Here is a 25,769-nt window from a genome sequence, read left to right on the forward strand (position 1 = left end):
GATACCATAGGAGATGATAAAAGATGGGTAAAATACATGACAGAAGTACTTTGGAAGTTCCAGTGATTCCACTAAACCTACTTCCAAGAAACTGTGCATGGGACTGAAGCCTGAAATAAATCCTAATGCTGCTATACGGAATGTAAACACCCTTTTGGCAGCATTAGGAAATTACATCAAGCGCTCAGATGAATGGCAGCTAACCTTCACAGGCATATCATCCTCTTGGTTTGCAGACTCTGCAGTGAAGACATAGGAGATTTCTTTATGTGATGTTGTCTGCCTACAGATGGCACACTTTATTGAACTTCTGCGGGAGCCAACACTATATTGTTCTATAATAATAGCAATGCACTCATTACAGAAACAGTGTCCACATGTCAGTACTGCCCACTAGAGAGAAGAAAAGAGCAAGTTAGTGCAATAACATATTTATGTGACCTTGCTGTTCATGTAATTATGCTGATATGAACATTCAATAAAACCTAACAAAGAAAATGTAGTTTTTAATACTTTAACCTTAAGTTCTAAATAGAAATTCTCAATCTAAAAAAAAAAACACACCTAGTAGAAAAGAGCAAGAGTCCAGTAGCACCTATAAGACTAACAAAATTTGTGGTAGGCTATGAGCTTTAGTGAGCCACAGCTCACTTCTTCAGATATGAAGAAAGCCATTTTGAAAATTTGAAAATGTCATTAGTGGTTCTCAATGTGCCACCAAAATGTCATAGAAATCATTGTTTCTTCTTCCATCCTCTACCTGTGTGGGCGTGTCTATCCTTCTGAGTATACAATAGCCCAAATATGGACTCTATCCCTTGCATTGTGTGTGTGTTGGGGAAATCAGAGTCTGCTCTGGATGTGTGCAGTGAATGACAGAACTGAATCCTGGAAAAAGAGCCATTTGAAAGCATACCTTGTATATGCAGAGGAGTTAGACTTTCTAAAACTGGGGTCAGGTGATTAGAAGGCAAGGCGGATGAAGTCATTTACTACCCAAATATACATGATGGATTGCTAAATTAAGGAAGCAGAATAAACATGTGGTTGAATGCTGAGGATGGCTTTGGTCAGCAGTACCGCAAACTGACCGAGTATAATTACTGGAATTCCATGACTCTTGTTATGTTAATCTTTGCATGTTAATCTTTGGCGACTAAGCTCATATGACATACCAGAGTGTATGTAATACTCCTGTGCTTAAAAAAACCCCTTCCACACCAAGAAAAGCTGGCTTATGGAACTCGTTATGTAAATGTGTACAGTATTGGCCATTTTGTTTCCAATAATTAAAGGGCACCTGGGGAGTGGGGGAGACAGGACTGAAATTACACCACTATCACCAAGCAGTCTCCTGAGCCTCAGTGGCTTTTGTCACATGGCTTTCTGAATCTAAAACCTACTGTTACAATTATAAACTTGTTTGGAAAATATGTAATGTCTGAGATTACTGGATTTTGCTGCCAGTTCTAAATTTTGTGTTTTCTTGGTACAGCGGCAGCAAGCACACAGCCATATATTCGTATCTTTAAGAACTTAAAGAATCCAGCGTTGAGACTTGACACAGCCTGAACTGTGAATGAAGAAACCTATCTATACAGAAAACTTGAACTTTTATACCTGCTTTCCAAGCTGCCGCGCACAAATTGGACAGGGCTCTGGATTAACTCCTCCAGTGGTTTTATCCTGAGACTGTGAAATCATTAAACAAAGTAGTTGTATAAATTATTTGATGCTAGAAAAATGTTAAAGCGTTGTATTTGTTTATCAAACCATTATAAAATACTGCTTTGTATAAATTTTTAGAAACTTGATAAATTTTTCTAGGAGATTAAAAATAAAATCAAGATATTATTTATTTTCATTTTAATTCGATTTATATTCCACCCTCCCTGCAATTGCAGACTAAGGCAGATTACATACAATATAATACATTATATATATACACATATACACACACACACTTTAAAATCAGATAAAATCACATAAATATTTAAAACAATGTAGCAGCACTTCTCGAGAAGATCCACCACCCAGTCCTCTCCACAGATGTTTAACAGAAGGCTGGGTGGAAGATACATCTGGTAGGGAGGGCACATTTTCCTCTATTCGGCCAGCGAGAAGGCCTTAGCCAGCGCCAACAGTATGCCTGGCAGAACAGCTCCGTCTTACAGGCCCGGCGGAAAGATAGCAGATCTGCCTGGGCCCTAGTCTCTTGAGACAGAGCGTTCCACCAGGCTGGAGCCAGGACCGAAAAGGCCCTGGCTCTGGTTGACACTAGGCGGGCCTCGCTGGGGCCAGGGATCATTAACAGCTGTTTGTCACTGGATAGAAGCATCCTCCGGGGCTCATATAGGGAGAAGCGGTCCTGCGGATACGTTGGTCCCAGTCTGCGTAGGGCTTTATAGGTCAGATATGGTCAGACATTCAGAGGAATGAGTTTATTTATAGATCAGTTTTGGGAACTGGTATGAAAGCTATTTTTACAAGGAAAATAAGGAAAAAATAGTCTGCATTCACCACCTACACTTCCCTATTAAACTACTCTTGTGAAAAACTGTAAGCTGCTTTCTAAATTTAGCCCTGTGTGATTTAAAAATTTGGGATTCCATGGAATACTGGCTGAGAAATTTATTAACATTTAGGCACATGTGATTGCCTTTGTGAGTCAAATGACACATGCAATATCATGAGAGTGGAGATGCTACCAGGAGGGGCCTACAAAGGCATGCAATTTCCTTTTATATAGTTTCTAGGGTGGGTGATATAAAGAGGGTATCTTTGTCAGGAAGCCAATGGAGACTCTTAGAGTCCAAAACGTGTGCCTCAGAACAAAGAAATGGATGCCCCCTTCACACCATTTCTCCAGTCTCATCTCTGCCCAGTAGAAGAAAATTGTATTTTTTGAATTGTGACATATTAAGTGTGTCTATAAGCTACACAAGCTCGAAATGACATATCCTTGTTTATATTTGGGCAGCAGCTCCTTTCATACAACAAAGTGATTTGAAACTCTCCTGAGTCTCAGAAGCAGTTGTCTCATGGGTTGCTACTGAGAAACAAAGCACAAGAGGTGACTGGAATTTCCTACATGTTTGTCTGGAACATGACCATGACCTACAGATAGCAACGTTGATGCTTGCATCCCTGAGGAACCAGAATACTTTTTAAAAATCAGTTAAGTGTTCCAACTACCTGAAGATAAAAGCACTGTCATTTTTATGGATATCATGCAGGTTCTGGAAGAAATACTGTTTACAGATGGGAGTCATTAAAGCTCTAAACTGCTGTAATAAGTATCTGTAGTTGCGCTGTCACAGAAATGTGAACGTGTTATTTGTCCTTCAAATCCATACTAGACTGAAAGGATGGAGTGGGATGGAGAATGATTCACCAATCTTTAGCAAGATTTCTTTTACAGTAGCTTCCATTCCTACCTTCACTGAACAGTTAATTGCTATATTGTATTGACCCTCAGATTCTCTCCTTTTGACATCCAAGAAACATGAGTATATATTAAAAAGAAAATAACATGTGGAAGATAGTAGGGAGTCCCATCTTACTAGAATATGCATATATAACAGGTCAACCTTACCTTTTCTAAATTAGTGAGATACAGAAGCTGGCCCAGTTTCTTCTGAAGCTGTGATTTGGCAACTACTTTATCATTCAAAAGTTTCACTCTATTCTGTTCTACCTAGAAAACCAATTTTATTCTTTTAGGTGAGGTTTCATCACAGGATTTAGAAAAGTGTTTTCAGTGAACTACTGTCTCAAGCATTTATACAGACAATTATTCTATTCAAGCTTTTCATTTTGTCCATAACTCAAGTACACCATTTGTAGAAGTCAGAAGGTTCAGAACATGTCATACATTATACCAAACAGAAGAAGAGACAGGAAGAAATTCTTTGCAGCCATGAAGAGATAATAAAGGCAAACAAGAAATAACCTGTAAGGATTAGTGAGTTTTTAGACTTTTAGTGGCAGGTACTGGTCTTCAATGATCAGAGCTTAAAAACAAACAGAACAATCTTTTTAAAGATTTTTTTAAAAAAGAACATTACCTCATGTGGCTCAATTATGTGAAGAACAGGATGGTTTGGTTTTGGTTCTTCTGGATGACGCACTCTAAGCCGTTCTGTGGCCATGGCGAGTTCATCAATGGCAGACACATGATCCCTCAGGACCATCCAGTATTCATGAAGCAGCTAAAGATAACATTTCAAGTTTAATGACAGAACTGTAGGCACGGTTCAGGTAAAAGAAGTTGCATTTACACAGTTGAAAGTGGATTTGAGAAAAAAGTGAACATAAAGCTAGTGGGAAATTACTGCTAAAATGTCTTCTTTGTAATTATACAATACTGTGATATGTCCATATTCCTCTCAACAGTAGAAAATTACAAGCCAGAAATGCTTGTGTAACTGTAAGTAGATAAAAATAGGGTTGCCTTTACCTGTAAGTATGGTTCATTGAGCCATCTTCTGTGCAAGCACACATGAGATCTGTGTATGTACAGGCCAGCCATGGATGTTCTGAAGGTCCTAGAGGTGTGAAACGCTTGCCTAGCCTTTTTGAGTGCCTTTTTCCCAGGCATGGCTACAAAAGGTGGAGTGAGCAGCTCCCTTCTCTAAGCCACCAGTGCAGAAAGGTGGTGAGAATAAGAGCTCATGGTGGGGAAGGAGGAAGGAATGTTTGCCTATTCAGAAGACCACTTGATGAACAACACTTACAAGTACGTAGAAACCTGTTTTCATCGCTGTGTCTTTTGTGCAGTCCCACATGAGAGATTAGCAAGCTCACTTACTGAAGTAGGCAGGTGTGAAGCTCTTTAATAGAAGAGACTCTTCAGGACTGCCTTACCAACAGCTGGAGTCCCACCTGGAGTCCACGTCAATGGCATAATATTTGATGTAGACGATGTTGACCAGGAGGCTGCCTTGCACAAATCAACTAGAGGGGAGCCTAATTTAAAGGCTGATGAGGTGGACTGAGTCCTTGTGGAATGAGCCCTTATACATAATGGGCATGGTTGCTTACACTGGTTGCAACAAGTCTTAATAAGCCACACTATCTATTTTGAAACAGTCTGGGGACAGACTTTCTGATTCTGACCCTTTTTGCTCCCTTTAAACACAAAAAGATTAGGGTCCTTTTGAAAAGAAGCTGTCCTGCCTAGATAGAAACACAAGCTCAGGGCTTATAATTCACTCACCCTCCTAGTTGAGGACGGCTACCAGAAAAGCTGTTTTAGCTGCCAGCACCTTGAGGGGGCAGATGGTTAGTGGCTCGAAGGGTTTGTGCATGACTGAGGTGAGAATCAAGGAGAGACTCCACTGGGGAATAGGCCTGGATTCTGGAGGATATAGGTTTGCTAGATCTTTAAGGAAAGACTTGCAGTCTGGCTGGTCAAAGGGAGATTTTCCAGGTGGAAATGGCTGCTAAATGGACCTTAATGATGGAATTAGCCAAACCCTGGTCCGTTAACTGGACCAAATAGTGTAGAACAGAAGGCAATGCAGAAGAAACAGGGTTCAGATTACTATATTTGGCCCCAAAAGAAAATCTTTTCCATTTAGCCAGATATAATTTCCTGGTGGACAGCTTCCTATCCTCTAACAAGACCTTTAGGACTGGGGAAGAAAAAAATAGTTTAGGGGACAGATGAACTAGGCTGTCAGTTTTAGAGTGCCTAGCATGTGGTGAAGAATCATGTTGTCCTGCAGCAGGTCTGGGGTTAGGGGAAAATGGTAGATTCTGCCCTCCCCCATTATAAACAGAGTAGCAAACCTGGCCTGCCTTGGCCAGTAAGTTGAGTGTTAGAGTCATAAGGGGCAGAGAAGGAAATACAACAGGAGGCTGCCTGACCAAGGAACCTCCAAGTCATCTTCAAAAGAGGCCTTCTCTTTCCCTGCCCTTGAGCAATAGCGAGCACACTTTTTGTTAAAGTATGTGGCAAAGTCATCTGTGGATGGATGCCCCACATTAGGAATATCAGGAGGAGGAAAACAGGAAAACTGTTGTTCATGTAGATCTTCATGCAGGCATACATTGGAACTGCGCTTGCACAGGCCGGCCACGGAGAACAGGATTTTCTTAGCTTTTAGGTTACCGAGGGGGCAACCCCTCCCACCCACACCATTCCAAAGCAGTTTTCCCCACCAAAAATCATCACGTGGTTTAGAGTGTTGCCCCCTTTTCCCTCAGTTCTCCTGTGCCACTGCAAACCCCTCAACAATGTACTGCAGAGAGCTCACAACGGGGCAGAAGACCCAGATGAACAACAGTTACAGGTAAGTGCAACCCTGTTTTCATTTATGGTCTTCAGTGGAGTCTCACATTGGGAGAATAGCAAGCTACTCACCAAGGTGAGGTGATGCTCTCAGATGAAGAGCAATTGTAGGACTGTTTGACCCACTGCTCTCTCTCTTCTACAGTTAACAGCCACTGTGTAGCGCCTGATGAAAGTATCCGCTGAAGACCATGTAGCCACCAAGCAGATGTCCACCAGTAGCACACATTGAAGGAGTGCAGCAGAGGCAGCTTGTGAATGGGCATGGAGAGCAAATGGGCAAGGAACTTGAGGAGACTTATAACATATTTTAATGGCAAGTACTATCCATCTAGATGTTGTCAGAGATGATGCAGCTTTGCCTTTACTGGGGCCAGAACAGCAAACAAAAATTGCAGATTCCTTCAAAAAAGATTGAGTTTTGTCCATATAAAATAAAACAGCTCTCTTCACCCCCAATGTCTGTAGAGTACGTTATTGAGAAGTTGTTGGGATGGGAAAAACACCAGGAGGATTATGCTCTGAGACACATGAAATCTGGATACCACCTTGGGTAAGAACTGCGAACTAGTACACATCACCACTGTATCAAAATACACCTGTAGAAAGGGGGGACGCACCCTTAGTGCTTGATGTTCACTAACTCTTCTGGCTGATGCAAGAAGGCCACCTAAGAGGAAAGGAGAGGTAAAGGGCAAGTTGCCAATGACTTGAACCATTTTAATATCAGTCTGGCTAAGACCAGGGAGAGGGACCATTGTGGTACCAGAAGGGACCTCGGTGGGTAAAAATTATATAGTCCTTTCAAAAACAACTTTGACAAATAGTGTGAAAATATAATTTTCCCATCTATACCAGTAGGAAAGGGGAAATTGCAGCTAAGTGGATTTTAATAGATGAAGAAGCCAAACCCAAGGTTTGCAGAGATATTAAATAATCCCAGCAATGACTGCACTACCTCTACAAGCAAGATGAGAGGAGATGGAGGGTTGGACAGAGGTGGGATGTTTGGAGGAGTTGTCTTGAACTCCAAGCAACAGTCTTGCTTGACAATAGACAACACCCAAGCATCCCAGGTGAGGACTTCCAGGCCTGCAGAGGAAGTGACGGGTTGTTTGGCAGGGCAAGAGAGGGTCTGGCATCAAAAGCTCTGCTTATTTAGACCAGATTGATCTTTTAGAGATTCAGAACCATCTTTTGTCTTGGTTCTGAAATACCTCCTACAGGGCTGAATGGAGGTAGAGGAAGAAGGCTATTGGGAACCTCTGGACATTAGGTGTATCAACTGGGAATTGATCTGATGGTACTTGTTAATAAGGAAGGTAAGGTGAAGGGGGATATCTTTGCCTGAATGAATTTGGGTAGAGAAGTGTGATAAACCAGGGACCTAGCTGTGACCTTATAATATTTGATCTTCTTCAATGCATTGTCTGTAGCAGACAAGAACAGGTCTGAGCCTTTAAAGGGACAGTCTTCTACTCTCACTCTATGGTGAGGGGCTAGTGCTGTGGTTCTAAGCCATGCTTGTCTATGGATGATTACAGCTCTGGATGATCACCAACATGCCTGGCTGTGCTGATTCTTTTTCAAAATAATAGGTCATGCTTCCTCCTCTCTTTATCAATTGAAGCCGAGTGGCCTGTGTTTTTATGGAGGCCTTTCCCTTGAAGGGATTCTATGACAATGGAATTAGCAGGGGGATGAGTAAAAAGGAAGCCTGACTTTTTTTTTTATTAGTTTTATACATACTATCCAGCTTTTTAGATGTCGCTGGAGTCAAAGCTGGTTTGGCCCAAACATCTTTTGTCACATTAGGCATTCTCTGCATGATTGGAACCACTACAGGACCAGTTACCTCCGAATGCAGCACCTTGAAGACCAGCTCTGAGCAGGCTGCGGAGGAGCCAGTTCACTTCAATTTCCAAGGACCTCACCGTTCAAACCAACTGTTCATTGTATAATCTGTATTCACTCAGGGAAACAGCAGACTACTCAGTAAGGAATTCTGATGGGAATGGTATCAACTCAAAATCGGAACCAACACTGGAGTCATAACCTGATTCTGTGGAAGGGTTCAACATTGGTTCTGGTGGTGCATTACTTTCTGGAACCGTACCGTGAACCGACGAAGATTCTGATTTTTGCTTCAGTTCTAAGTGGACATGGATATATAGATATCCCTCGTGGAAAAAATAATAAGGAGGTTGGTACATTCCTGGTGAGCCTTCATACCCATAAGCATAATAATGATGGTAGGATGAACTCTATGGTGAGCAATGAAACTGATGGTGAGTTCAGTGGTGAGCTGGTTCCAATCGATTGTTATTGCCAGATGGAACCTAGGAATTTTCCTTTCAGAAAGGGATGGAACCAAAGTGGAACAGTGTCTTAGTGTCAGAGAAGGTGTCCTTGGAACCCTGGATAGGAGGATCCGATGTAGCTGGGTTCACCAATGACAATTTCTTCTTATTGTGGCCCTTCAAAGTCGAAGGCTTGTCCACATGTTTGGACTTAAGTTTTGCCTTCTCAGCAGGCATCTCCGACTGGCATCAAGGTGGAACCAATGCAGACACATCAGGTACTGACTGGTTCTAAGTAGTGAAGCCAGAAGCTGAAGACGCAGGTGGAACCTAGGAGGTCCTAGGTCATTATGGTTCTTTATCTGCAGCAGTGTGATCAGAGTTGGTGGAGCCCTTCAGGGCTGACTCTCAAAGAGCTGCTTTCAGCTGTGACACCCTTTCATGGCATGCTTTGGGTGTAAATTGTTTACAGACTGCACGCTGCAAAGTGCCGTGTCCTTCTCCCACGCAGAAGAGGCATTTGTTGTGTCCATCCAATTGGACAATTTTCATCTCACAATGGGAATACTTCTTGAAGAGGGCCTTCAACACCATGGAACTAAAGTCCCTGACTCACATTCAACATGATGGATTTGAAGAGTGGAGACAGAAGATGTCCTTCAGCAGCGGCAAATGAAGAACTGAGGAAGGGAGCCATTTGCCCTGCCTTTTATCACTATACCTGGGGAAAAGCCACACAAAAAGGCTAGGAGAGCATCTCGCGCCTCTAGGAGCTTCAGAATTTATGCTGCACATGTGCAGATCCCATATGGGACTGCACAGAAGACACGATGATGAACCAGCTGTTTTCACAAACTTGAACATACCAAACAGTGCTCTAAAAAGATCAATAAAAATTAAAGCCACCACAACATAGCAACACTGTGACACTACTTAGTATTTATATAGAGCTTTCCTCACAGGTTTCACATATTTTCTCAATCCTAATGATCACTTTATAAAACAGGCCAGTGTTCCTAACCTCAAATTATAGATATGAGATCAGCGCTGACCAAGAATACTAAACAGGCTTGGCAATGTAAATTTTACAAATGGAGTGAGATTTGATTACCCCTCCTTCTTTAATCATGAAAAACTGCATTTGCCACTTTTTGTTAATTCAGTATCTGTAGATTAAGGAATAAAAAGGTTTAAAAATGCTTATACAGAGGCTCTCAACTCTATACCACAGGGTACTGGGATAATAAACCATTACACAAGCCAATGGCCTTGGTTTTAGAGGATGGTGGCACACTTGAGACTTGGTTCAGGTAGAACTCTTTTCACCCTTTCAAATACAGTAGGGACACACAGGCAACTGGAACATTACCAGTATTAGACAGATGGGAGGTACAAATGTACAATTACTCTTTGTCACTGGCAACAAGCCTCCTTATGTGTCCTCCAAGCAACCGTATGTGAAGAGACAGTTTGTTCTCCACTGTCAGTACTAAAAGCATATTACCATCACAAATGGCTGATTTGTGTCAGTAGCTTTCCTTCTGCATCACCAAGCCCTCATTCAGCATTCAATAAATAGTTAAAAAGTTAGTGATAAAAAGCTACAAACAAAATATCAAAATTAGCTTATTAACTCAAGGTAACTGCTTCTAGAAGAACTGTAAGATCTATATCAACAAGCCCTCTGGCACTTTCAAAGCTAACCATTTTACTGCTAACCATGGTTCACTTGATGTAACCTGACCCGTAGCTCACGTGCATCACTATTGACTTGCTCTTCCTCAAACATTCCTTGCGTGTATCATAATAGAATGTTCTCCAAGACTTCCTCTAACTATAGTACCTTATATTCCTTTTTCCATGCTTCAAAAAGCTCCAAAAAGATGTTGCCTTCTTCAATTATCTTGCCATCCATTCGGTGAGCTTTAGCAAAAGACAGTATGGATTTCAAGGATCGCTCTGATTCACTTGCTGCCCAGAGACCTCTGCTCGTGGTAGGTAAGCGGTCATCAACTAGTCCTTCTTCATCTTCTATCATTTCCTCAAAAATTGCCATCTGGCCTTTTACACTTAAAATAATTCAAAAGTGAAGGAATTGAAACCATATCTAAGATCTGAATATTCACATAATGTTCGTTTTACATAAAATCAAAACATACTGGACAAATAATTCCACAAGGTTTTCAAATGCTAGATCTTTTAAAATAATTAGGTAGAAGTCTTTCACGGACTTCCCGATCCTTTTAGCTAGAGATGCTAAGGATTGAACCTGAGACCTTCTGCATGCCAAGCAGATGTCCTATCAGTGAGCCACAGCTCTTCTTCCTAATAATTCTAAATGTACACTGAAAGTGATCTTGTTTAAACAACAAATTATCAGTGTTTACAAGAACACATTGACAAAAGCCATAATTTACCAAAACTGCACATACTAGCAAGAAGCTGGCAAAGCAACTCTGAAGTCCAAGAGAAGGAAAACTGTTTATAAACTAAAGTCCTAGGATACAGTTGGAGGGCACATGATCTCATACCTTTACTGAAGCTAAACAGGTACAGGTTTAGTTGTTGTAGATTTTCCAGGCTGTATGGCCGTAGTCTTGGCATTGTAGTTCCTGACGTTTCGCCAGCATCTTCAGAGGTATAGCACCGAAAGACAGAGATCTCTCAGTGTCAATGCGTGGAGAAGATGTTAGCAGGTAATTTTATATCTATTCAGGAAGGTGGGTTTTGGTTGAGATTTGAGTTTGCCAGGGTGTGGAATGCTACTGGGGGGAAGCTTCACTGTATCTTGAGGAGGTTCTTTTGCATATGGATTGGTGGTTGATATGCTAATCTTATTTGTAGGGCTATTATAAGATGTACCCTACCCTACCCTACCCCTGGGAAACTCTTACAGGCTGACTCAGCCCAAACCCACCTTCCTGAATAGATATAAATTACCTACTAACATCTTCTCCACACATTGACACAGAGATCTCTGTCTTTCGGTGCTACACCTCTGAAGATGCCAGTCACAGCTGCTGGTGAAACGTCAGGAACTACAATGCCAAGACCACGGCCATACAGCCCGGAAAATCTAACGTTCTCCGTCTGTGAAAGCCTTCGACAAGGTACAGGTCAGAACCTGGAAGAAACTTCTGGGAACACTGTGTGTGCTGCTTTCACTTCCATAACAGACACTTTTTTAATGCAGGAAAAAAGTTTGCTTTTCAGCTGAAGAAGTGGGGTGGGGGGCACTTACGTGTGAGAGAACAGCTTTGACTCGTATTCTATAAATAATTCATCAGCTTTACAAAAGACACAGCTGCAATGTAAGAGATTATAAAGAGAGACATTTAGAATGCCAGTCACTGAATTTGTAGTTTGACAAAATCCGTTTTCCCAACAAAATAAAAGCCTATAAAGATATTAAAGGATACATCTAAATATGCAGTGAAAACTGTAATATGAGTGACAGAAATAAAATAAAATTTAAAAACGAAACCAGTACTATCTATGTATACAGTGCTGCTTTAACTGTAGTGTGTATCTTGATATTTGGGCAAGAATACAAGTGATGAAAATTAAGTGGTTTTGCCCACAAAATAAGTAGTTACACCTACTTGTTTAGTGGCAACCTTACAGGGCGCAGGTGACAGATGGTGGCGGCCTCAATAACACCTTTAGAAGGAGGACCTTCCAGATTTTTCACAGCATCTCTTACAAGTTTCTGGAATTTCTTAACTTCTTCCATTTGAGTTGTGAGCAAATACTGAAGGCCTCTGCAGTCACGAAATCTAGTAAACAGCAGAAAGCAAACCAAATTGCCAAAGTCAAAACTTGATTTTGGAATTACAGTACTGACTCAACATCTTCAAGATGGATGGGGCTTACTTAGGAGTATGAAGATACAAGTCATGTGTCATAAGTTTAGATGGCAGAGAAATACTCAGAACTGCTTACCCCAAGGCATACACTAAATATCATACATCAAATAACAAACAGCTGTGGAAGAATCATATATCCCAAATGGTGATCAAACTGAATCTCCTGCTCTCTTCCTTTCCCCACTTTCCCTCCCATAGACTCACTCTTCCTTTTTATCCTCTCTGTTTTGTTCTGGTCTGTATTGCCAGAAAATGGTGCTTTATGAATGGAATACTCTAGTGAAAAAAACAGTTTTAAAACAAAACCTGTAACTAATCAATATCTACTTTTGTAATTCATTTAAAATGAATACATATAGTATAAAACTAGCACAACTAACAATGCTTAAATTAACTAACATTAGAGAGACAAGCTTTGAAGCATTTTAAAAGTTAAAACATAGCTTGTATGTCCTGAAGCCACCAGTGCCTGTTGCATTTGTATGCTACCACAAATAGAAAAGACTTGAGAAAAATCAATCAATGTTAAGAAACCCTGTAGTTCTTGCCTTACTTGTCTGCCATGGAGAGTTTATTAGTTTGCTGTTTATAATTGCTTGTTAGATCATTTTGCACCCGCTGAACAAGCTCTTCATCAATGGCATATTGTATTGCTGACTGGATCACATCCAACCACCAAGGTGAATTGGAATGTATCTAGATGCAGGAAAGAAGATATATTCATAAATAACATTCCATAAATTTGTCTTCCTGAACATTGTCTGCAATACTGAATTAAAAGCAAACCTTTCTAGAAATATCTGAGTTCAAGCAATGGCAGAAAAAACATAGTCCAAGTAAGTACGTGACTGGCAGATTTTGCCACAGGCAAACTGCAAATTATCCAGTTGCCATAGGTAGCTTCAGATCTTTTTTAAAAACATAGACACATGTATGTAACCTTTGCAGAAGAGAATATTCAGGAAAAATTATTGGGGAGTAAACTTTCAATCCTATCCCTTTTTAACATCATGGCTACATGAATAAAAGGATGTATAAAGACAGAAAAGTCAAGAAAAGGGTGTGTGGGGGGTGCATCAATAGGGTCAAGTAACAGAATAATAAGAAAGGTGCAATGGGAGAATTGTTTTATTGATAACTGCAGATCCTAATGCATTTTGGTAGTAGCTTTGTTGAGTATCTAGTAGCCAACAATTTCTAAAAACTGCCCCTTTGATCAAATGAAAATGCATTGGGATATACAATTATCAATAAAACAATTATTTCATTGCAGTTTGCTCCTTTTTCTCTTTCTAAAAGACAGAAAAGCCAACAATAATGAAAACTGAACAATAAGAAATGATTGAAGCTGTGAAAATTTTCCATGTATAAGTTCTAAGTGATTCTCCAGATGCTACCATAATATAATTAAACTAAAGAAACTTTGGATACATTTATAACGGCAAAAAGCAAACATGATAGTGGAATCTTACTTTCCTCTGAAGTTCATGGATTGTCTGTACCACTGGTTGTAAAGCCTGATGGGCTTCAGCAACTTCTGCATTTGATTTACTCATATAATGCTGTCGAAGTTGTTCACCCTGCATTTAAATTTAGTTAGTTTCCTTTTCACAAATAATACCCCACTTAAAACTCTGAAACATTAAAAAATATACTTAGTTAACATTGGTGTGCTGTAAACCCCACCCTGGTTTCCCAGCATTCTAGACTTCCCAGGGCTGTTGTGGTCCACTTTTAATTTCGTGCATGTTCCACAGGTCACCAAGGCCACCACAATATCAAGCAACATCACGCATGCATAGGACTATTTCATGGCAAACCTCCAAAGACAGAACCAATCTTTACAGACCATTTAGATATCTAGTAATGACTTGTGATATATTATGGGCAGCGTATTTTAATTACAAATGGTTCCTAGGATCATCTTAAAATATAATAGGAAGTATTTACCTTGCAATTCATACAACACAGCCCCTTATGCAGAGCCTCGCGAAGTGCAGAGGGATATTCATATGAGCACTTGGAATATCAGCACCTCATCAAATACAAGCTGATGTTAGGAAAGACATCTGCTCTGACCATGATGAAAAGGCTACTCTATCCATATAAGTTGCTGTTTTTCTTCACGTCATGCATTGCACCCTCTGGTAGGAACTCTCTCATTTCTATGCAACATTAAACATACTGAACCACTAGCATATATTAAAGTTGTAATGGTTTTAAAGGCATCAGCAAAATGATATTCCTATAACTAAAGGAGTAGTATGACAAACTGCCATTCTGCTGTTTTGAGAAAGCTCAAAAATGGAAGAACCTGCTGGGGCTTAAAGCCCAATATAGCTTGTTTTCATTTAATCAACATTCAACATGAGTTCAGGACAATTTTACCTGCAGATTCATGGAACTGGCCAGCCTAACTAGATACCAATATAAAGGCAAGGTATTTCAAGCAATCTATAGAAACATGAGAATTAAAATCCAGCATGCTTCCGTTTTAATTCTTATTTAATTTACGTCCCAGCTATTGCCTTCACTTCTCATACTGTGCCTCAATACTTCATTTCCTTCAACTGAACACATGAAGCTGCCATAGAATCAGACCACTAGCCTAGCTAGGTCAGAATTGTCTACTTTGACTGACAGTGGCTACCCAGGGGTCTTGGATACTAGTCTTTCACACTGTTATCATTTTGTAGGATGTTCTAAACAGACATGTTCAGAAGGGCATTTTTACAAAGGAATTAGAATGATAATAAAATAAAACCATAGGAGGTCACCTCTGCAAGTGGTGATATTGTAGTCTATTGTAATGTTTATTGTATGTATCACCTTCCTTTCTTGCTGCAACATCCTCTGCCTTTGTAATTGTTTCTTCATTTTGATAAATCATGCCTTAGAGTTATTACCTTGTTACCTTAGATCATCTTTTGGCTGCATTGTAATCTTAATCCTACTGCATTGTTTATTGGAGGTCTTTGTTTCCTGAATGAATTGTTTTTCAAATTGTATAACCTGCCTTGAGCCTCAGTGAAAATGATAGGCCATAATTTAACTCTTTTAGCATTTAGCATCCTGTACTTGGGCCATGGGCTGTCAGAGGTGGGGATCCTTCTTCCGACCTTTGGAGGGGCACCACTTATGCCCATACCATTGGTTAAAAGTCTGGGCATGATTCTGGACTCCTCCTTATCTATGGAGGGCCAGATCGTGGCTGTGGCTCGGGCGGCCTTTTCCCACCTTTGGTAGGCCCGGCAACTGGCACCCTACCTCTCAGCCCAGGACCTAATGACAGTGATCCATGCAACGGTCACCTCCAGGTTGGACTACTGTAACTCACTCTATGCAGGGCTGCCCTTGGCCTTGATCCAGAGACTTCAACGGGTCCAGAATGCTGCTACGCGTGTCCTAACTGGAGCTTCATGTAGGACACACATTACGCCTATCCTGCAGCAGCTTCACTGGCTCCCAGTAGAATTCCGGATCTGGTTCAAGGTGTTGGTTCTGACCTATAAAGCCCTAAACGGACTGGGACCAGCATAACTAAGGGACTGTCTCTCCCTGTATGTGCCCCACAGAGTGCTTCGTTCAACCAGAAAACATCTACTGATGGTCCCTGGCCCTAGGGAGCCTTGGCTGGCCTCTACCTGGGCCAGGGCCTTTTCAGTCCTGGCCCCTACCTGGTGGAACACTCTGTCTGAGAACACTTGGGCCCGCCAGGATCTTGTATCGTTTAGGCAGGCCTGTAAGACAGATGTTCTGCCAGGCGTATGGTGGAGGCTAATTTTAGTCCATCAGTGCCAAGCCTTCCACTGGTCTCCCTCTATGAGGGGCTATGGAGGGTCCACTTCCGGCTGCCCCAAAAAGGGGTATAGTAATCTATCTGTCCGCTACTACCTCCCCTTTTTGTATGCTGATGGGCAGGAGTGTAGGACTGCCCCACCTTGGAATGGTTTTATTGATTTTTATGCTGTGATTATTGTTTTTATATTGTATTTTAATCAATGTTGTACCTCGCCCTGAGCCCGCTTGCAGGGAGGGCGGGTTAAAAATATAATTAATTAATTAATTCCTTTCTTGCCAAAAAAAACCCTTCAAGCTACAATGTATATTACTGTCTATGGTATGTGGCACAGCTCCTAGGTCCACATTGACTGGTGCAGTCCTGCACCGTCCTGTTCCCAATACTTAAAATGCAGCTTTTAAAGCAAATTTTATCCAGTTAAACTTATACAAGCATGAGTCCAATGAATCCAATTCAATTCAGTGGATGTCTGAGAAGGAGAAGTGTGATAGCTGGGTACCTAGAAGAGAAAAATGAATGAGGGGTAGGAGAAGCCAAACTGACAGTCTCCCTCAGGAAGTTATTTTATTTGCTTTAGCAGCTTGTTGCTTACAAGAGAACCCCACAGGTTACATCTGAACAAACAAATGTAGCAGTTGCATTAAACACAGGTTGTTGTTTTTTTCCATGTTAGAATTCGTAAGTACACTGTTCGTAAACCTAAAAACAAGAGGAATTATTCTCGTTCCTAAACTGGCTATTTTACAAAAAGCATCCCTTATCAAAATGAATTCAAAATCACCTCTTCTCGAAGTCTGCCATCTCGTAAGGTGGGGGGTATTCCAGGATGCTTTGCTGCCAAGAGTTCCATCAGGTTGTGTGTTGAATGAAGCCTCTGAGTGTCAATAAAAGGCAAACTATCACTAACTTTAACACGTCACATGTCAGCAATAAGCCAAAAACAGTTAACTTTATTATATTCCCTGTATTAAGGGAAGACATGCAGGCACAATGGCATAGAAATAACCTTTTAACCATATTTACCAGTTAGGGCAGTATTACCAGAGGTAAACATTACTACCACTATTCAACAAAACAGTAGATGAAAGAGAATGCATAGTAACTTCTTGACAGTTTCAGCACAAACCAGAAACTAAGACATAAACCGGCCTCGCCGTTAAACATTTCCTCATACAATCTTCCCACTTCAACATGAGAGACAATTTAACAGCCACAATGCACTAGAGTGTTTCCAGATTGTGTCTACTACATAGCAGAATGCTGCATATGATCTCCACAGTGAACTGAGGGTGCCAACAGTCATGTATAAAGAAGTGGGGAAAGAGACAGACAGGAATCCTGGATAGCAGTAGACTGACCTCTCAAACATTGCAAGGCTGATAAGAACCAGAAATGAGTATCTGAAGAGGGCGTACAATTTATTTTTAGAGACTACAAACAAATAATCTTGTAACAGCACATAGTTTTGTTATTTGGCTGAAGAGCTTAAAATAAGACCCCTTTAGATTACGACTACTGTGAACAGCAAAATAAATTCATCACCTATTGAGATCTGATCAGTCTATATCTGCATAGCCTCAATGCTTCCAAACCAATCAGTGAGTAAAATGATTATTTAGAAATGATCATAAAAACAAATCTGACCAAAAGGAAATTTGCTCATTTCTACTGCAGCAATTTACAGTACAACTTCTATCACTACAACCATCTGGTTCTACTTTATTAGACTAAATCTGATCACATCACAGTATGTGTCTGTGTTTAACACACATTCCAAAGGTAATCACTCACACTGATTATATTGCTAACAGCACAGTTCTGATTCTTGGACCCTAAATTAACAGAGTAAATATACTCATTTATGAGGTATGCAACTATAAATCACAATTCTCACTTGCAAACATACACAAACAGGGACCTAATGGCTTCTTTTCTTAGTTCCTGTTAATTCATAAGTATGTTTGTTTTGCACATAAGAGTCTCTGTTCCTAATAAACGAATTAGTTAAAACTCTTAGAGAGAACAGGAGGTGGCACTAATGTCAAATGAATGTAGTTTGAGTACAATAATATATAATGAGGAAATAAAGAAAAAAGAAAATGCCCCTGGACTGAAAAAGTTTTTCCCTCGGTTTAAAAATCTGTTTCAGAGATTGTGTACGTACCTGCAATGAATCTGTTTTGAGCTTTTCTTTATGCTCTTCCGAGGAACGTAGCACCTCTCTATACAATTCTGCTGCCAGGGCATATTCACCTGATAAATGACAATACTTTAGACCAGATCACTGTGATTTCAATGTGCCAAATGTCCAATGCCATCAGTGCCTTGCTTTAAGCAAACTGTTAATTATAAGCTTTAAGAGACTTATGATAAAGAGAAATAGTAATATTAATCATCAGTAAGAAAATAAAAAAAACACCGGCTTGGATTCAATGTACCATGGGTAGAGTTCTACTCACAGAAAATGGCTTTCCTATTTGGCCTATCCCACTGCAATCACGTCTGACCTCTCCCGCAAAGCTGCATTATGGGGTTCCTTTGAAACAGCACAGGATGGGTAAACGACAGTAGTCGCTTCCCACCTTGCGTGAATAGCAGCACACTTCTTCTTGCTCAATGGCTGGTTTGGATCAAGTCACTCGTATAATTTATTTTAAAAAATTATAACAACTATATTCAAGACGGAGCACAGCAACACCCTAGCCCAGTAGAAAAGGACACAAAGATATTTCACGTGTCCCCCCTAGCTGAATCAATGTTCTCTTCCTCTTTCATCAGTTTTAACCCAGTTTATAAACACAGTAAAATTTAATGCAACAATGAAATCAGATTGAGAAATTTTTCAATTATTATATATGGGAAATTTCCATTAACTTTATCAAGGATGAGAGAATATAAAGAATTTCCATTTGTTTTGAATATGTTCCACAAAGTATACCTTTCTTTAATTGTCTTTCACTGGGACTTTAAGTAGACAGCAAGCTGTCCCAAACAAATACAGGTTTCAATAGTTCTTGGACCTAACTGAAAAATGCAGTCTATGCTCTTACCACCATCTACAGTGTGAGCATCTCTTTTAACTTTATCTTGGAGCCAGCTGTGCTATTTCCAAGGCCCAATTTTTAGTAACTATAGGTAGAACATAAATTTCAAAGTGTTTTTTTCCTTTGAAGACTTAAGAGTTTCCATGTAATTCTGTTTTTTAATAGAGCAAGAACTGCCAGTAAAAAAAATGTTTATTTTTCCTGGTCTACCAAAGTCATTGTTCTTGGATAACAGTCACAGAGGTTCTTGTCTCTTAAGAAAAACAAAAAGTGAAGCCTAACTACTTAAAAGCATAAATTAAGTTGGGCCTACCCAACAAAAAGGCCTAAGACAGATTTTTGAAAAAGCTTTTCTTGTAAAGCCAAATGCAGAATTTAGAATTTGACACACCAGCACCAGGAGGCATAATCCCACAAGAGATCATCTGTAAAGTGGGGGTTACCAGAATTCTGAGTGTCAGCCTAACTGCTGGTTGCCTTAAAGGGTATATGAGGATTTCCTTCATTATAATCCAGTATCATTTCCTAATCATCAAGTAATTCAGAATTTCAAGATTTGTAAAGTATATTCAGGAAAGGAAACAAATTAATCCAACTAATATTCCACATCCCTAAAATTATGCAGCGACAAGAGGGATGGGTGGGGGAAATCACATACTTTTACCTCACTTCTCTGGCACTTTCCCTCCATAATTAATTAATACCATAATTAATAACTTTTAATGTTTTGTTTTTATTATGTTTTATTTTGTAAGCTGCCTTGAAGAGGTTTCAGGAGAAGTAGCATAAAATATTCTAAATGTGTTAATAAATAAATAAGTTTAGAAACAAATAAAATCATTTTATAAATAAAATTTTGTTTGCCCCCACAACTGCTTCTCTTGCTTCTCCTGCCACCACCACCTCCTCTTCCTCCTGGACTCAATGGAGTCTCTCTCACCCTCCCTGATGCCTTTTTGTTCCTCCTCTGTCACTTTTCTGGTCTCCAACATGCCCATGAACTTGCTCACTCTGTCACCTGCAACACTGCTGCCTCTGCCTGCCTGGCTCACCTAGCAGTGGCTCCTCCTCATATACTATACTTTTTCTGACATGCCTGACAGCAGTGCCTTCCAACCACTCTTGCTGGTGTTGACTGTTCATAGGTTTGCTAAACAACCCTCAAAATGGCAGCCCAGATCTCATAGCATAGTGCCAGGAGATACTGGTTATTTCCCTTTGTGAAATAATTTTTAAAAAGTTTTTAAAATTCTCAACTCCCTCCCCCCGCCACCTTTCCAGGGCTTTTGTACAAACCAGATGACTGACCTAGGTTTGTATAAACACCCACTCCCCAAGTCTGCACATGGCCCCAGTGTGTGGGTTTTTCAATCCACAATCCAAGGTCTAGGTTTAGCATTAGATATATGATGCTGCAGCTAGACCAAGTGTTCTTTCTTGAATACATGGAACCTAACCATGTTCCTTTTGCATTCCTAAACAGTATAACTGAATCAAGTAGACAAATTTGTACAAGCAAACAAGATGGTGTCTGACTACTGCAGAAATAGTCATGAGATGCCCCAAAAGTCCTACTAAGTTCTTTCCATCAAAGGCAAATCACTAGCAACTACAATTTGGGGGATATTCATATCAGGCCTCTATAGCCAGCCTTACTGCATGAATACAGCCTATTGCATGAAGGCATCTGAGATGAACTGAGTAAGCTTGAATTGACTAATTTCTGAAGAAAGTGTAATTTATCTTATCAGTGGCTATTTTACCTTTAATTATATGAATACCAGCTAAGCCATTCAGAGCACAGACGAGTTGCCTGTGGGCTTCCTCACATTCTGTCCGACATTTTTTCTGCAATGATGTAAGAAGTTCCTCCATAGTCATTGTGCTGAAATACAAACCCAAACTTGAACTGAGAACATATAGGACATTCCAAATATAAGACTGCCCTCCTTAAAAACATATTCGATATGGTAGTAAAACCAAACAGTTAACAACAGCTAATGTTTGAAAATGTTGATCTACTACCAATCTTTCATATTCACTTTTTACCAAATGGTTGTCAATTACTATACAGTATAGATGCTGTCTTTATTTCGATACATTACATGGCAATGATCAGAGGGGTGGCAGGAGGCTACAATAACTGCTGAGTTGAAACTAACTAGGACCATCATAGCACAAAATTAGAGAAAGAGTAAAATAGTCAAAGAGAATCAAAGTTCTTAATTTAGCACAAAAAAATAACTTAGGAAAGTTTTAATGAGTGTTTCTAGAAGTTATGCTTTTGAATAATATTTATCACGAAGCCTGCAATCTTTAGAAGCAAACAGTATTGTACTCTGCCTTGCCTAGATAAAAGATTATCTTGGGACCTCATATATGATCTCCACTAAGATATAAAAGCAACCACAAACTAGCTTGATAACCATAAAAAGATGTGATGGAGTTAACAGCTCTGTAGTTCAGTCTTCCTTTTTCTATTAGTCAGAATTCCTGGAACTAGCGAGTTACTTTGTTTGTGCACAGGAGCACAAAAGATACCCATGCGCTCTTTCATTTTCCTGTTGTAAGAATGGCTGGTTGTTCTAAAAAGAAAAGTGCATGGAGGCAGCCTTTTTAAAAATTTAAACACAGTGCTTTTTATAGGATCTACTTGTTTTGTTGCTGTACTCTTCCCACTGCAGTTGCTATGGGATTGTCACCCATGAACATTCCACTGATATTTATGGAATTCTTGGACAGAGAGAGAGAACATTTATGGCTAGTGCTGCTATGTTTGATTTATACACCCCTTAAACTTGCAGCAGTGTTAATATAGCAAGAGTTACTACAAATGTGTGCCACTGTCCCCTGCCCCTGCCAAAGAAGTACATATTGCTGCTATTAACAGTTTTGAAGCCATCAGAGTATGAACTGTTAGCAACAATGAATTTCCTACTGAAGGTCTATTTCTTGTTCAAGAGAAGCATGCAGAAACTAGTAATTTGTATGGCTGAAAAGCATTAATTGCTTAATCAGTACTTATTTCTTTGTTACAGATCAAATTGTGAATTTTTAATAGGACCTTAATTGATGCTGGGCACTGTGAAAGATTGTTTAGCACTGCTGGCTTTGTTTAAACTGTTGAGTAAAACAATAAGTTATTTGGGATATTTAATTGAGAGAAAATTATTATGGCACCACAAATAACCTCAAAATATCTGAAAAATATGTCCCATTCCACTTAAAACTACATGTAGATCAAAGGGACACATGTTCCCCAGTGATTAGAAGTAGTAATCTAAAGGAAACTGAATGTACCAGTCAGCAGACCTCCAGCGCTATCCCCTCTGTATATCATCATTGCCAACTCATGCTATTCCACAGATCCAGTATCATGCAATCGGAGGGGGGCTGTGGCTCAGTGGCAGAGCCTCTGCTTTGCAAGCAGAATGTTCCAGGTCCAATCCCCAGCATCTCCAGTTAAAAGGACCAGGCAGCAGGTGACGTGAAAGACTTCCTCCTGTATAGCTGCTGCCAGTCTAAGTAGAGAATGACCTTGGTGGGCCAACAGTTTGATTCAGTAAAAATTAGCGTTGTCTGTGTTCATGTGTGAGTCAGACCCGAGTCAGCATCAAGATGGTAAGGTCTAGAGGGACATAAGGAAGGTGGTCTGGGAAAACCTCAACTTGTCAAGAAACTGCGGTATTCTGGATAGTTATGAAAAAAAACCCTCAGACTCAACCTTTCTGAGGATCTCCTACTCAAGCAGATAAGCCTTAAATACTCATTTAAGGCTATCTGCTTGAGGAGGAGATCCTCAGAAAGGTTGAGCCTGAGAGGAGTTTTCGTAACTATCCAGAATACCGCAGCACATGGAACAGTATTTCAGTTTTTCGCAATGGTAAAAGCAAGGGAGATGGATTTTATGAAGTAGGAGCACAACAGCAGTCAAGGATCTGTCCCACCTTCTTTTTCCACCAACTTCCTCAAGACCTCCCCAAAGTGCTAAAGACTGCAAGATCAGTGCGGACAAAAGCCACTCAGGCAATCTGCACTGAGAAGGGGGAAGTAGTTTAAATTATTTCAGTTTTTCACATCTGCTGGCAATATTTTCATTAGCACAATTTCATCTGGTTATCCATCCACATTGTATCCCCTTGGGTTATTTGTATTTTTGTTCATGAGCATCTTGTAAACTCCAGTATCTGTCTTTCAAAGAACTTGGGGCTGCTGGGAAAAAGGGTTGGTGTGAAATATCTGCAACAATGAACATCTTTCTGATTGCACTTTGTGACCAAATCACACATGAAGCTGCCTTATACTGAAACACAGCATAGGTCCATTAGCAGCAGTATTGTCTACTCACATGGGCAACAGCTCCCCAGGGTCTCAGGTACAGGTTTTCCATGTCACCTACTACCCAATCCTTTTAAACTGGAGATGCTGGGGATTAAACCCGTGTCCCTCTGCCTGCCAAGCTGCTGCTGCTCTATTACTAAGCCAAAACTCCTCACTCCAAATCCATAAGCGTCAATCACCACCACCTTTTACAGTTAATCCGGTGGAGCACCAACACCTCTGCTGGCTGTATTTGTATGTGTCTTCATTTGTTCTCCCGTACAGAGAATACTTTTTGCGTGAGTACGTGGTGCTTACAGAGTGCTTGTGAGTAGAGTAATTAAAGTATAGCTTCAAAAGCAGAGCAGCCCACAGTTACTAGAGTCCTTGTTTAGAACTTCACCATACTAAAGAATTACTTCAGAAGTATCTTCTTGATATACTGATCCTGATGAATTTTACTCACCAGATGATTTTAGAATGGTTACCACAAAAACAGCATTTAGATCAAGTTTAGTTAATAAATACTACAGATGCACATCTCGTTTAAGCAGCAATGAAATTAACCTTTTCTGCAGAGGCAAGAATTCTCCACGAACAGCTTGTGGATGACAGCAGGCCTGTCTCAGGCGTAACAAAGGATACAGAACAGAAGCAACTGTCCTCCTATCCAGGCTGCTAAGCTTGAGGGACCAATCAGAAATCTTTCTAAACTTTGCCAGAGCATCCTGGCAGCACACCTCATGCTGACGGTGATAAAAGTGTCTCTCCACAGGAGAAAAATGAAGCCAGTGGGTATCTTCTGTCTGAGCAGGAATCTGAATCTAAGTATAAAGGAAACAACAAATGAACAAAGGAAACTTCAGGTGAAAAAATGTTAACAATGAAAACGGTCTTAGAACTTAAGTGTTTACTTGGTCAATCACGTCCTTCTTTGCTGACCTCCACATTATCTTGGCTATGAAGTTGTAGAGAGGCTGGGGGTTCTTCCTGCAGTAAGGTCGATACAGAAGCTGATCCCACCAATATTTTACCCAGTAAGGATCAGCTCCAAGAAAAAGCACTAACCCATATAGATCTGTGAACGAGGAAGAGCATGTTTTAATACATGTAAGTTAGGGATAAATACTTTGAACCAAAATGTTGATGTTCTAACATCCAGTTTATAAAGATCAACTTAACTCACCATCCTGAAAAATTAAATGGTTTCAAAGTTCACTTTCTTTGGGGAATGAGAAGAAAAGATGAAACTGAGCAACTGCTACACAGCAGCTTCTTTACCAACTGTTGAACTTAACTGAATGTTTCTTTACAAATACGCACATATCCTGTCAGAATTTTTTCAAAATTTAACCATGACCCCCTCTCCCCTCCAAAACACCCAGAAAAGTGGTGTTTGCACAAGCACAGATAAAAAGTACTGAAGGAAATACTGTGACACTGTTTTATGAGCTCACGGTGGCAACTCGGCTGAAGTGCCTTGGAGAAGAAAGCATGCAGGCTGTATTTTTGGGTTCAAGCCTCATTCCTCTAGCCACTTCCAACTCATTGATTGTGATGGACTTGGAGAGAAAAGTATACCTGGAATGCTTTACACTCCAAAACTGCCCCTGATCAGCTGCTGGGGGTGGGAAGGCTTGGAGCAGTGACCCACCATTTATCACACTGAAAGACCAGAAAGGGAGGCAAGAATGGGATGTCCCCTCCTCATGAGTCCTCAAAGGTCCCTAATTTGTTCCCTCTAACAGCAAACTTCATTATCTCATGGGCATCATGATGACAGCAAAAGGGGTCCCATAAACAGAAACAAGATTTCTGCACTCAAGGGATTCCCTGGGTAGGGAGAAAAAAGTGAGTTTGTAAATTTAAAAAGGTTGAGGTGGACTGAGTATGGAATGACAACAGTAGTTGATTGAGAGTTACTTGGGGGAGGGGAGTCAGAAAAAGATTCTCTAAGAGAAAAGTTGATAGCTGGCAAAGTAATAGGAACATCCATAGACAAGGAATGGGGTTCTGCATACTCTGGGATTCTCCAGGTATGCAGTTAAATTGCAAATTTAAAAAGACTCATCTGCCTAAAGGACAGATGAGTACTGAGCATGCTCACTGCCTTCTCAGGGCCTATCTAGATATGACGGGCAT

The 25,769-nt window shown here is 40.4% G+C and overlaps 1 protein-coding gene across 4 annotated transcripts in view; it reads right to left on the minus strand.

Annotated features, from left to right (window-relative positions):
* Positions 1 to 25,769, minus strand: part of SHPRH (SNF2 histone linker PHD RING helicase) — an 84,843-nt gene that overhangs the window by 19,356 nt on the left and 39,718 nt on the right. For all 4 annotated transcript variants that reach the window (XM_054974795.1, XM_054974788.1, XM_054974813.1 and 1 more), the window contains 14 exons: positions 24,542 to 24,705; positions 24,195 to 24,451; positions 21,071 to 21,192; positions 18,428 to 18,516; positions 17,045 to 17,137; positions 13,934 to 14,041; positions 13,015 to 13,157; positions 12,198 to 12,371; positions 11,837 to 11,899; positions 10,439 to 10,664; positions 4,068 to 4,211; positions 3,596 to 3,697; positions 1,621 to 1,692; positions 205 to 393 (listed from right to left, as the gene is read on the minus strand). In XM_054974795.1, the coding sequence (XP_054830770.1) occupies positions 205 to 393; positions 1,621 to 1,692; positions 3,596 to 3,697; positions 4,068 to 4,211; positions 10,439 to 10,664; positions 11,837 to 11,899; positions 12,198 to 12,371; positions 13,015 to 13,157; positions 13,934 to 14,041; positions 17,045 to 17,137; positions 18,428 to 18,516; positions 21,071 to 21,192; positions 24,195 to 24,451; positions 24,542 to 24,705 (1,946 nt within the window). The remainder of the gene's footprint in view (positions 1 to 204; positions 394 to 1,620; positions 1,693 to 3,595; positions 3,698 to 4,067; positions 4,212 to 10,438; positions 10,665 to 11,836; positions 11,900 to 12,197; positions 12,372 to 13,014; positions 13,158 to 13,933; positions 14,042 to 17,044; positions 17,138 to 18,427; positions 18,517 to 21,070; positions 21,193 to 24,194; positions 24,452 to 24,541; positions 24,706 to 25,769) is intronic.

This window comes from Eublepharis macularius, chromosome 1 (assembly GCF_028583425.1).
Source record: "Eublepharis macularius isolate TG4126 chromosome 1, MPM_Emac_v1.0, whole genome shotgun sequence".
NCBI lineage: Eukaryota > Metazoa > Chordata > Lepidosauria > Squamata > Eublepharidae > Eublepharis > Eublepharis macularius.